Here is a 13,479-nt window from a genome sequence, read left to right as displayed (position 1 = left end):
ATTGAAAAAATAATTTAATTAATTAAAATATAAGAAAAAATAAATATAAAGAAAAAAATGAGAATTGAACTAAAATTATGAATTTTTGAAAATTGAAATTAAATGCCTTTATTTTAAAATAAAAGGGGAACAAAATTAAAAATTAGATAAACAGGAGACCTAAATTGTATTTTAACCTTATGTTTGTAGTCCTTCAAATTTATATTTTTTTAGTTCCCAAATCAAAATTTATAATTTTTGTCCCTCAAATCCAAATGATGCTCTTTTTAGTCTTTCTCCTCAGATAAAATTTACATTTTCCATGTCTCAAATTTTGGCAAGAAAGACTAAAAAATGTATTTTTGAAATTTGAGAATTAAGAAATAGGTTTAAATACTTTTAGTCTTTCTAATTTATCTTTTTTATTTTATGCTTATAATTTTTTTTGTTTTATTCCTTACAAATTATATTTTTCTTATTTTTTTTTCTTTAAACGATTTAGATAATGTTTTTCTTTTTTCACTGTTAAGAAAATATAGCTATTAGATAAAAAAAATATAGATAGTTTTATCTTTTGAGTATTTTATATTTGAGTCAGAATCCTATCCTATAACTTATTTATTGAGTAAAAAATATTAAGCTTTGATTCTATCTTTTCTCTTTTAAATTTTGTATCTCATTATATATATTTTAAAATCAAACTGGAATAACATTTGTATTCTAATACCATATCTTTTAGCACAATGAAACTAACATTTATATCCTATAAAGAAATATTAAAACGAATTTTTGTCTCTTTTACATTTTAAGTATTAGTTCAATTGCTATTTTTTGTTTTAAATTTTTTACTTTAGTATCTTATAATAATCTAAAAAAACACTTACTTATGTTTTAGCTTAAATACAACTTTGATTCTCCAATTTTAATCAACCGATAATTTTAGTACTTATTTTAAAATAGAGATAATTAGTTTTTTAATTTTCAAAAATTAATAATTTTTTTATATTCAATTTTGCATATGATTTTTTTTATTTTGTTCCAATTAAACATTAATCCTAAGATATTCATTTAAGATACACTGAAAAAATGATTTAATTAATTAAAATATAAGAAAAAATAATATGTCAATTTGTCAATTTTTTATATTAATAATATTAATTTTGACTTACATAACTTCTCCAACAGTTTATCATGTTACTAATTTAAACCAATTTTGATATAATGAAGAAACTTTAAGGAATTAAAGTAAATTTTTTTGTGGTTAGTTGCAATTTTACCTCAATTTTTTTAATTTTTGACGAATTTTATTTCTTAAAAATTAATTTGACATTTTCAAGTTTTATTTTTTAAGAAATTTGTAAATTTTATTTTCATTATTTTAATGGTAACATAGTTACATTTTTTAATCTCAAATTCTTATTTTGTTGACAAATTTTGCATCCACTTTTTATACTTTTTAACGAATTTTACTCTTAATGTTTTTTAGCATTTTTTTCATCAACTTTTGCGCTTATTGGCAGATAAATTATGAAAGTTAAAATTTATGAATTTCTTAAAAAATAAAGATAAAATATCTTAAATTGATTTTTTAAGAGTACAGCTCATAAAAAAATAAAAACTTGAAGGTAAAAAGTACAATTAAACTAACTTTTTAAGGATATGTTTGATTCCCTAATTTATTTCTTTGTTATAAATTACTTTCTTATCTTTTAAAAGTTTTAAAATGATCTACTAAAGATTTTTTTAGTAACATGTTTGTCCTTTGTTAGTTTTAATTTAAATAATGTTAAATTTACGTCATTGGTGAGTCAATTATGACTCCTTTGGTGTGAAATGCATCGGTGGTAACATCATCCCACCGTTCCACCAGCCATGCAAGCGGAGTTCACTCTGAACAATGTCGGCGGACTGATTCTTTGACGTGAGCTTCGTCGACAATTATTACCTCTCCATGATCGTGGATCTACGAGACAGAACCCTTACATGAAACTGCATTGCCACGGAATCAAAGGAGCCACAATCGCCGGTATCACAAGTTTTACATTGTTTGAGTTAAAATTAACATAAAAAAAATATATTACTAAAAATATCTTTAGGGATAATGTCAAAATTTTTAAAATATAAAAAACCAATTTTTAAAAAATAAATAAATAAGTGTTAGGAAAATCAATATTCTATAATTCTTGTTATTATAAGAGTTAATTGTATCCCATGATTCTTGCTTTAAATATGGTAACCGTCAGTCATATTAGAATGACTTGATTGTAGGAATAGATTGCTGAGTTATAGGAGCAAAATGATCTAATTAGAGATATGTATTTGTGTATATATTGTCTCTATGATTTTGAATGAAAATACAACCAAATTATTTTCATTTTCTCTTTCCATTTTTTACATGGCATCAGAGCAATAACGATCTGCTTTCTCTCTTTCCCATTTTTTTACCTTTCAAACATTTTTTTTTCTAAACCATTATGGCTAACGATGGAAACAAATCTGATTCCAATAGCTCTTACTCTCTTCACCATTCCGATCAACCTGGAATGGTCTCATCAGCACATGTTCAGCCCCTTGTGAATGGATTGATTGAATTATAATTACAACAAATTTTGTCTATTATGCAAGACAATGGAGCATCTCAATTAGCTGCTCTCAAGGCAAATAATGTCACTTTTTCTTCAGGTCTGTCCGCATCCAAGTTGATAATTGATAGTGGTGCAACTTCTTCTCCATCTATACTTGTGAATAGTAAAGAAAACACTTCTTTACAACCAGTTGTTATGCCAAATGGAGATCAAGCTCCAATTATTTCTACTGGAAATTTACCTTTGAGTCCTATTATTTGTTTAAAGAATGTACTTGGGGTACCATCTTGTAAGATGGATTTGATGTCTATGAGTCAAGTCACAAGAGAATTAAATTGTTCACTAACCTTTTTCCCTCAATTATGTATTTTGTAGGATTTGATGACGGGGATGACGATTGGTTTGGGTGAACAACGAGATGGACTATATTACTTGGTTTCAATGAATAAGACACACAAAGTAAATACCATCAAAGCTGCCTCCACTTCAAACACCTCAAGTATATTGTGGCATAAACATCTAGGACACTTATCCTCTTCTCGATTAGACTTTATGGCCAAAAACCTCCTTCATTTCCCTTTCAAGCAAAATAATGATTGTACTATTTGTGCTCTTGCAAAACAAACTAGCCTTCCTTTTTCCACAAGTTCAATTTCCTCTGATAAACCTTTTGAATTAATACATTGTGATATTTAGGGGCCTTTCAAAGTTCCTTCCCTTTTTGGTGCAAAATATTTTTTGACTATTGTGGATAATTTTTCTCGTTTTACTTGGGGTTTTCTAATGCATCATAAAAGTGAGACAAAAAAATTTCTAACCAATTTTTTTTCATATGTGAAAACCCAATTCAATACTACAATAACAAATATTCGGGTTGACAATGGAGGAGAGTTTTTCTCTATGCGAGATTTTTTTCCCCAACAGGGCACTAATTATCAACATTCTTGCATTTACACACCTCAACAAAACGGGGTGGTTGAGCGCAAACATAGACATATCCTTGAATCAGCATGAGCTCTTCATTTTCAATCTCATCTCCCTTTACACTTTCGGGCAGAATGTATCTCCGCTGCTGTTCATATAATTAATAGGTTGCCCACACCTATACTTTCTCACCAAACTCCTTTCGAAAAACTTTATAAAAAAGTTCCCTTTTATTCCCACCTTAGAGTTTTCGAATGTCTAGCTTATGCTACAAATGTTCATGTACCCCATAAGTTTGCTCCTCGTGCCACCAAATGTGTTTTTATTGGTTATCCAGTTGGTCAGAAAGCTTACAAATTATATGATATTGAAACCAATAAAGTCTTCACTAGTCGTGATGTTATTTTCCTCAAGGATATTATTCCCTAGGAATCCATTTCTCCTTCCCCAACTAAAACAGATTTTGTCCTACCCATTGTTGTCTTAGATTCCTCACCTATCCAGCCAACACATGTAGAATCTAACCTTGCCATTACTATTTCTCCAACAACCCCTTTGCGTCGTTCTCAAAGAGCTCATGTCCCCCCTGTAGCCTTGAGTGATTATGTTTGTAATCAAGTAAGTTCTTCCGAATCATTGTCATTCTCGCCATTTTTTCCATGTAAAGGTACATGATATCCTCTTTGCAATTTTATCTCATATGATTGTTACTACTTACTCACCACAACATAGATACTTTATTGCTACTATTACTAATGATGTTGAACCTACATATTATGAACAAGCTGCTTCCTAATCTCATTGGCAAATAACAATGCAATCTGAGTTGGCTACTTTAAAGGCCAATAATACTTGGTTTCTCACACCTCTTCCTACTGGAAAGCAAGCTATTGGTTGTCGTTGGGTCTACAAAATCAAGCGCAAATTAGATGATTCTCTTGAACGCTATAAAGCATGGTTAGTAGCAAAAGGTTACACACAACTTGAAGGGATTGATTACCATGACACTTTTTCACCTACTGCTAAACTGGTTACAATACGTTGTTTATTAGCTTTGGTAGCTGCTCAAAATTGGTCACTTCATCAACTTGATGTCCACAATGCATTTCTTCACGGAGATCTTTCTGAAGAAATTTATATGTCTCTTCCTCCTGGTTTTCAGCGACAGGGGGAGAACCTTGTGTGTCGCCTCAACAAATGCTTATATGGATTAAAACAAGCCTCTCGCTAATGGTTTGCCAAGTTCTCTACAACTATTCAAGGTGCTGGATTTATTCAATCAAAAGCAGATTATTTATTGTTTACATGTAAGAAAGGCAAATCATTTACTGCCTTATTGATCTATGTTGATGACATCCCCATAACTGGTAATGATCCCAATGCCATAATTGCTCTTAAAAAGTTTTTGCATAATCAATTTCGGATTAAAGATTTGGGTGACTTGAAGTATTTTTTGGGCATGGAGGTTTCTCGGTCAAAGAAAGGTATATTCATTTCACAAAGAAAATATGCTTTGGAAATTCTAAAAGATGGAGGATATTTGGGAGCTAAGCCTGTGAATTTTCCCATGGAGCAAAATGTAAAATTGTCAGATGAAGGAGAATTGTTGAAAGATCCATCCCCATATAGGCGACTTGTAGGATGCCTAATTTATTTGACTGTTATTCGTCCGGATATCACCTACTCAGTGCACATATTGAGTAGATTCATGCATGCTCCTCGCAAACCTCATATGGAAGCTGCCATGCGAATATTGCAGTATCTAAAGAACAATCCAGGTCAAGGTTTATTTTTCTCTTCCCAAAATGATTTATCTTTATGTGCTTTTTGTGATTCGGATTGGGGAGGTTGTCCAATATCTAGAAAATCTACTACAAGGTATTGTGTTTTTTTGGGATCCTCTCTAATTTCTTGGCGAACAAAAAGATAAAAGACAGTTTCATTATCATCAGCTGAAGCAGAATATAGAGCTATGACAGGCGCATGTTATGAGTTGCTTGGCTAGGTTCATTGTTGAAGGATTTGGGGATATTGCACTCAACGACAACACTGTTGTATTGTGACAACAAAGTAGCTCTTCACTTTGCGTCTAATCCGGTATTTCATGAAAGAACTCGACATATAGAGATAGATTGTCATTTTATTCGTGATAAAATTCAAAATGGTTTAGTTGTAACTAAGTATGTTCCTTCAACAGAACAAGTTGTCGATGTGTTCACTAAACCACTAGGAAATGAATCATTTCTTACAATGAAGTGTAAGTTGGGAGTTTTTGATATCCACTCTCCAACTTGAGGGGAAGTGTTAGGAAAGTCAATATTCTATGATTCTTATTATTATGAGAGTTAATTGTATCTCATGATTTTTGCTTTAAATATGATAACAGTTAGTCATATTAAAATGACTTGATTGTAGAAATAGATTGTTAATTTATAGGAGCAAAATCATCTAATTAGAGATACGTATTTGTGTATATATTACCTCTATAATTCTGAATAAAAATACAACTAAATTATTTTTATCTTCTCTTTTATTTTTTACAATAAGAAGACCAAACATATAATTTAGCCAAAGATCAAATCATATATAAAATTTTATTGAATTTAATTTTTCAAAAGAAAAAAATTATTTTATTTTTTAAAATCTAACAAATAACAATCATTATTTTGCGGCATAATCGTGTCATTTGTGAGACGTTCAGAATGCAAGTATCCAACGAGTAAACGCACTACAGTACAGCCTCCTATAGATTGGAAACAGTTTTCAATTTTCACCCAAGAATCCTGTCCGATTGGGCTCCAGCCAGTGTCCCACTTAAATTTTTTTGTAATTATAAAAGTAACTTTCAATAAAAGTAAATAAATAGTTACTTCCTTCGTTATTTTTTATTAAAAAAATAATTAATTTTTTTCAAATATAAGTGACATTTAATTATTTTTATTTTCAATAAAAAAATAATTTAATGAAATTAATTAACTTTTTAATATATGTAAAATCTTTTTTTCTTCCCTTTTAATAAAGAAGGAAGGGAGCAGCAGTATATGGTATTACTAAATTATCCAAATTAATTCCGAATCCAATGAATTTACTGCCTCATTTAACTAGTCTTAAAAATGAGGACTGGATCAGAATATATAATTTTTTTTTACTAAGAATAGAATATTTTCTTCTGTTGACCGGAGATCCACTGGAAATCGATCACTACAAAAACAGAAAGTGAGAGAACACCAAACCAAACGCAAGATAATAAGTCCCTTCTTCGTCTTCGTTAGTTATTACCATTCGTGGAAGAGAAAAAGAAAAAAGTAACTAAAAAAAACTGTAATAAAGAGTCCAAATGAAAGCGAAAGCGGTGAAAGGAAATTGGAGCTTGAGGACGAACAAGCTCAGCTTCCCTTACGTTTTCCTCGTCTGCATCTTCTTCTTTCTCGCTGGATTCTTCGGTTTCACTCTCTTCTCTCACTCTCAGGTTTTCCTTCTAAGTTTTAATCGCTACGTTGTTTCAGTTTTTCAGCAATTTTTCCTTTGACATTTTTTTTTGTGTTTTTCTTTCTTTTTTTTTTTTTTGCTGGAAAATATTGAAGTGATTAATCGATCGCTGAGAATTTGCAGGGCGATGGAGATGGCTTGAGGCCGAGGCAGAGGCTGCTTGATTCGACGAACGAGGCGGAGTACAATTTGATGCCTGTTGGAGAGCTTGGTGATGATTCCATTACTTCGATTCCTTTCCAGGTGTGTGATTTTGTTTCTTCAAGCGCTCTTTTTTTTTTTTTTTTGAAAGGCTCTTCAAGCGCTCTTGAATCTTTAGCTGAAATGTTGTTGTGAATGATTCTAGCTTTTAGCTGAAATGTTTTTTTTTTTTTTAATTAATTACTTGCCTGTTTAGATTTATGTTTCTTAATAGTGTAGTATTTCGCGGATTTAGGGTAATTTTGGACAATATTTAGTAATTGCGGCTTATTTGAAATTAAAGTTGAATCAAAGCTCAGATTATAGCCGTTGTTTGCGCATGATTCCTTTCCAGATATGTTAATTTTGATTTTATAGACGTTGATTTGAAGGAGTGGAATTCTAGAATCTGTTATTATTATTTGACTAAAGTCCAGTCTTATGCATACGGTTCTAATTGAGGATTAACTTTATAAAATAGTTTTCGTCGTTGATAAAGAGGAAGAAATATATGATTAGTTTTGGTCGTGTTCATAAAGAATTAATTCTTGTTTGTTGAATCTCAAATAAAAATATTTTTTGGTTGTGTTGCTTAATTAGGTTTTGAGCTGGAGACCTCGAGCTGTATATTTTCCTAATTTTGCAACTGCGGAACAATGTGAAAGCATAATTGATGTGGCAAAGGATGGCCTCAAACCATCAACCTTGGCGTTACGCCAGGGAGAAACAGAGGACAATACCAAGGGAATTAGAACAAGGTATTCTGTGTGTGTGTCTGTAAAATACTTAACTCTTTGGCCTCACTATGAACTGGACAAAGTAGAATAGCTAACTTTACTTTATCATTAATTGGATGAAGATGAATGATTAACTATATTTCTTTATGAAAAACTAGGCAAATGTATGAGTTGCTCAAGTCAGAAGTCACTAGAAAGAATTTGATATTGGAACGACTAAGGTGGCAAAATTGTATAAAATGTAAAGAATCACTGAAGGCTGCCCAAGTTGAAAGATTATTGGCTTGTCCGAAATTTATGATATATTCTGATCAGGATTATCAATCTGTCTGAGACTATCAGTATCTTAGAAATTAAGGGGCATTTAATTGGATTCCCTAAATCCTAATACTGGCTCACCTATTGCTTGTCTCTATATAGACCATCAACTTTTTGATCAAGACATTAACACGAGATATTTTATATGCTTTAGTATAATGCAAGTGTAACCTTAGACACTAGACAAATGATTTTGACCCACGAAAAAATATATAATTTTTGTTATAGTACCTTGTGCTAAATCCTAGATGGACTTATGTCACATAGTTCCTTAATTTAATCATAATGTTGTATTTTCTTTTTATTTAAACAGCTCTGGCGTGTTTGTTAGTGCTTCTGAGGATAAAACAAGGACTTTAGATGTCATTGAGGAGAAAATTGCTAGAGCAACAATGATTCCCAGAAGTCACGGAGAGGTAACATCCCTATTAAGGTTTCTCTTTGCTGAAAGGCATTTTGGAGGGCTTTATCAACCTGATTTACTGAAAATATTTCTCTCTTGTTTTATCGTTTTATTAATTGATTGTTTGGATTTCTATCTATGCTAAAAGTTGTTAGAATACTGTTTTTCTTTCAGTAGCAAAACTGGCATCATGTCCACTACTTTTGTAATGTAAATGTACTTACTCTAGGGGAAGCAAAAAGGTTTTATGCACAAGGAAAAAAATGTTCTTTCATAGGTGCAGGCTAGTACTTATGCATAACCTTAAATATCAGTTCCCATGACTGGGAATATCCTTCTATTAGTGAAAATGGTGCAATTTTTGTTGATGCAATAAAATTTACCACATTATTGAGGGTGGGATAATTGATATGAGAGAATCACTGTGTAAATTTATAACATTTGGAATGGTAAATTTGCTCCTCATGGGTTTGTGAGAAATTTCAGTGCATATGACATTTAATGCCAATGTTGTTTGTCTAGGTTTTCACATTTTATGTATACAAATCTTGAATGATTCACTTCACTTGTCAGCCCTTTGCCACTAACATGGCATGTGCTGTCGTTACTCTTGTGTGATCTAGCTGAGTAATAGTCCACTTGTTGTCGGTGAATCTGCACTAAGTTTTGTAGTTGTCTTCTATATCTTTGGAATCAAAACTACCAATTACATGTCTATGGCAGGAATAGAGTCACTGATGAAGAGAAGATAATATTTCCTTCTGTGATTTTTTAAATTTCTAATCTTTATTTTTTCTTTGGAGAAGTGCAATCTAAACTTCTCTCTAGGCTAAAAGTAATTTTTAGGGCAATTGTCTTCATCTTAAATTAACCATAATCATATATTTTTAAACAGAATAAAGGGAAGAATGATCCTAATAACATTTTAGAGAAATATTTTTGTAGGCTTAAACAATTGAATGTAATATGTTCCCTTTCTGAACTTTATGTTATCTGCAACAACTAAGGTGCTTTATGATTTTGTTGAATTTGTAAACCTCTCTCATTTTCAGGGTGATTTTAAATTGTCTGAGGAATCACCATGTTTCAGGCATTTAATATCCTACGCTATGAGGTCAATCAAAGATATAATTCTCATTATGATGCATTCAATCCTGCTGAATATGGCCCACAAAAGAGCCAACGGGTACGTCTGAACTAAAACTCATACATTTCTGATTCATTTTAGTTAAAAAATTTGTGTTGGTTGTGAGGACGATGTAGTGGTCATGCCTATTGTCAAACATGGCTTGTCATTTTACAAGATTGATATTTATCTAATGGTTACTTGATGAGGGTTTGGATGAAATAGAATAGATGCTTTTATTTAGTGAAGGGGAGGTTTTTATCTTCTTCTTTAAATTAATACTTAAAAGATTCTGTTGTATGATCTAATCTGTATCATCAAACTGTAGGATTCCGGAGGAAAGAGCAAAATGGTGTTATTATGTAGGCCTGGGTCCAATTAAAGTTTAAACTGATCTAGTTAAAACTACGATGTAATGATTGATGTGCTATCTTATGAATGGTGAAGAAACGTTTTCAATATCAAAAGATTATAAACCAATGAAATTTTTAATGTGGGTCCTTGAAATGTGGCATAATGTTGAGTTGCTTGTACTTGCCTCAATATGATATAATAATTTTGTTCCTAGTTTATTGCTTTTTCTACTTTTTAGCTCTTGAACCAGTGCAATTTGTTTCTTTTAGAATAAATGTTCATTTTGTTTCTCTAAAGATATATAAGTGTTTGCAGGTTGGTCCCCCAATTATTATGTCATAGTTGTCCTTCAATGTCAATTTATGTCATGAAATTGGTCTTCAAACTGCCACAAAATTGACACTTAAAAATGAAATTAATGGCATTAATTCTCACCAAATAACCTTTCTTTTGGTACCACTGTGACAAAGATTTGAACCTAATGACCTCACACCAATTATTCAAACCTCTGACCACTAGCTCAATCCCAGTGGTTTACTAAATGACGAATTGTTGCACAGAAATATCAAATTATCAATTTGATGAGAACAAATAGATGACCAATGTGAAATTTTTTAATGACCAAAGTACACTTTGTTTAAAGTATCTAGTCTCAGAATGTTTGGTTTTACTTAATTATTCTACAAAACCAACTTTTCAGCCAAAGCACTTTCAATAGCATTTTGATCATAAACAGTTTTACCACAGAATAACTTACGCCAAACACATTTATGAGATCATTTCTTAGCTTCAGTTTTGGTTAACCATGCAGATGGCATCATTTTTGCTATATTTAACTGATGTTGAGGAAGGTGGGGAAACTATGTTTCCATTTGAGGTAAAACCAAGTCCATCATTATATATTGTTTCACATACTCAGTTTTTTCCTTGGTAGTTAGTGCATTATTATTCTGCAGAATGGCTTGAACATGGATGGTAACTATGGTTATGAGGATTGCATTGGTTTAAAAGTTAAGCCACGCCAAGGAGATGGTCTTCTATTTTATTCATTGCTCACTAATGGTACAATTGATCCGGTTAGTATTGTTCATTTGTTCTCATGATTTTTAACTTGTCTGGTTGTCGTGTGGGTAAGACTAGATTAACAATCCCAACGGACAAAATGTAAGACTGCAAACTCTTGTCCCTCAATGTGGATATGGATTCTAAACTCAGCGTGTTTCCGAGGGGTTCACCAAGCAAAGATAAATGGGTACTGTTACTTCAGCACATCTCAAATATTGAAATGTGTGGTTGACATTTTTTTCGATCTTTTTACTACCGAGTTTTCCCATATATACTATATATGGAAGGGAAAATATTTCAACTAACCAAATTTGGACCAAATTCCTTATAGGATTTTTAAATAAGTAGACCCTGATATGTCAAATTAATTTGTAGATATGAAGAAATGAAGAAATAGATAGGAACTTAATAATTCAACTAATATATAAGCTATAAACTTTGGGTCAGTAAAAAATGTTCTATTTGGTGGGGTAACAATTGTTGTGCTAACATGTGAACTAAATTTTTAACCAGCTTCTTTGGCAGGCTTGCATTTACATCATACAACAAACGTAATCAATTCTATTCTGTTACTTTTATTCTCTTAAAACACACCTTTCTTTGAAGCTACTTGATGGAGTTTTTCTGTTGAATTTATAGAACATACTTTGTGTCGAAGCTATAAAACAGCAGGTTTCACAGTTTTACCTAAGATCATCCAACAGTCATCATGGTTAAACATAACCTCCACTAAACCATAGGGATATTATAGAATTTCTGCCAAAAAATAAATATCATTGTCCAAAATCAGGGTACATGAAAAGATGGTTTATCCTATGTCCTGTATGTCAAAATTTATAGCTTGTTTATGTTCGACGATTTTATTACTTTTTTTGCAAGATAAGTTGATATAAACTATTAGACAATGTGTACCTTGCCGACAAGATGGCAAAACTGAGAAATCAAAACTAAAAAGGAGAGACAAAGTTGTGAGGAAAATGTTGTATAGAACATTACATCCTATTTAACACCTAGGATGAGAAAGAGATAGAATATTAAGTAATATAATAAGTGATATAATGTGATAGGAAGAGACTAAGAGAAGTGATGAGTGCTAATGGAATGTTTGTAAAACAGAGGTGTTCACATATCACTTCGCAAGTTATGAAATGAGAACATTTTGATCAATTTATCCACCATGAATTACATATGGGTTCATATACATACAATAAATCAAGGGTGGGAGTAGCTGAAGGGATTTAGCTAAGACAACTGCTCTAGTTAAGTGGTCTAAACATTAAGCTCAGCTGTTAAAAGTGACTGATGACTCTGACAACACAAGGTATTTTAGACGAGCTATGCAGAAACCATTTTTACTTTGTGTCTATTCTTTACTTGGGTGATAGACTTGTGTTAGTGCAAACCAGATTCTGGTTGTTTGACTTGTCCTAGGTATCTTTGGCAGACATCACTCCATGGGAGCTGCCCCGTGATAAAAGGGGAGAAGTGGGTGGCTACAAAGTGGATAAGAGATCAAGAATTGGATGATTAGATAATTGGCACCTGCAATCGAGATTCGAGTTCCGACATCAATCGAAGCAATTCTGTCTCATAAGCAAGGTCACCATCATACATTTTATTTTTATATGGTCAGATACTCATGAATAATCAAGGGGTAAATTTAATTAGATGCTGAAATAACACCAGTACAAAGTTTGATAGCATGAACGCACTACCAGCTGACCATTAAATTGAGACCCATTATTCATTACTCTTCACTTTTTGCATTACTCTCTCGATCTCTAATTTAAGAGCGTGTTTGTTTTCTGTCTTAGGATGTACGAGTTATTATAAATCATCTAGTACTTATTTTCGATTCTTATATGGATAAAAAAAAAATAGTCATGTACGCTGACAAGTGCTCTTGTTCTTTATGACACAAGGATTTTTTATAGTATCCTTGTTGATAACACTTTTTAGTTTTTAGTCGCAAAACTTTGCATTTATCTAAATAATAATACTACTATTAAATATTTTTAGGTTAAATTGATCCATGGCTTCCAGGCCCTTGAACTTTTTATTTTTTTCAATTGAGTTTTCTAGTCTAATTGTTGTGAAAAATTAACTGCAAACATTTCATTAGATGTTAAGATAGCGGAATGATGTTATATAAGCACAAGTTAATTGCTGGAGAGTTTTTTTTTCCAGAGTTTTTGAGGTTAATTTTTCATAACAATTAAATGAGAGCACCTAATTGAAAAATATAGAAGTTTAAGGACTCAATTAAAAGTTTAGTAAAAGTACAAGGACGTGTAGAATAATTAAAGTATATTCTTATGT

The 13,479-nt window shown here is 31.5% G+C and overlaps 2 protein-coding genes across 2 annotated transcripts; both read left to right on the top strand.

The window, feature by feature from the left end:
- Positions 1 to 4,947: 4,947 nt before the first annotated feature.
- LOC102665824 (uncharacterized mitochondrial protein AtMg00810-like) lies at positions 4,948 to 5,551 on the top strand. Its single transcript, XM_006601411.1, has 2 exons — positions 4,948 to 5,366; positions 5,494 to 5,551. The coding sequence occupies exons 1-2, from the start codon at positions 4,948 to 4,950 to the stop codon at positions 5,549 to 5,551; spliced, it is 477 nt and encodes a 158-aa protein (XP_006601474.1).
- A 1,092-nt stretch (positions 5,552 to 6,643) lies between these two features.
- LOC100776115 (probable prolyl 4-hydroxylase 9) lies at positions 6,644 to 12,917 on the top strand. Its single transcript, XM_003549973.4, has 8 exons — positions 6,644 to 6,957; positions 7,101 to 7,220; positions 7,758 to 7,915; positions 8,526 to 8,628; positions 9,706 to 9,801; positions 10,907 to 10,972; positions 11,052 to 11,171; positions 12,605 to 12,917. The coding sequence occupies exons 1-8, from the start codon at positions 6,826 to 6,828 to the stop codon at positions 12,689 to 12,691; spliced, it is 882 nt and encodes a 293-aa protein (XP_003550021.1). The 5' UTR covers positions 6,644 to 6,825; the 3' UTR covers positions 12,692 to 12,917.
- The last annotated feature ends 562 nt before the right edge of the window (positions 12,918 to 13,479 follow it).

This window comes from Glycine max, chromosome 17, assembly GCF_000004515.6.
Source record: "Glycine max cultivar Williams 82 chromosome 17, Glycine_max_v4.0, whole genome shotgun sequence".
Taxonomy (NCBI): domain Eukaryota; kingdom Viridiplantae; phylum Streptophyta; class Magnoliopsida; order Fabales; family Fabaceae; genus Glycine; species Glycine max.
The sequence above is the reverse complement of the archived record's forward strand: the minus strand, read 5'-3'. Positions and strand labels throughout refer to the sequence as shown.

Coding starts and splice junctions, on each gene's coding strand:
- LOC102665824 (XM_006601411.1), top strand. CDS start 4,948: ATGGAGGTTTCTCGGTCAAAGAAAGGTATATTCATTTCACAAAGAAAA. Junction 5,367..5,493: donor TCTAGAAAATCTACTACAAG/GTATTGTGTTTT, acceptor TTGCTTGGCTAG/GTTCATTGTTGAAGGATTTG.
- LOC100776115 (XM_003549973.4), top strand. CDS start 6,826: ATGAAAGCGAAAGCGGTGAAAGGAAATTGGAGCTTGAGGACGAACAAG. Junction 7,221..7,757: donor TTACTTCGATTCCTTTCCAG/GTGTGTGATTTT, acceptor TTGCTTAATTAG/GTTTTGAGCTGGAGACCTCG. Junction 8,629..9,705: donor TTCCCAGAAGTCACGGAGAG/GTAACATCCCTA, acceptor ACCATGTTTCAG/GCATTTAATATCCTACGCTA.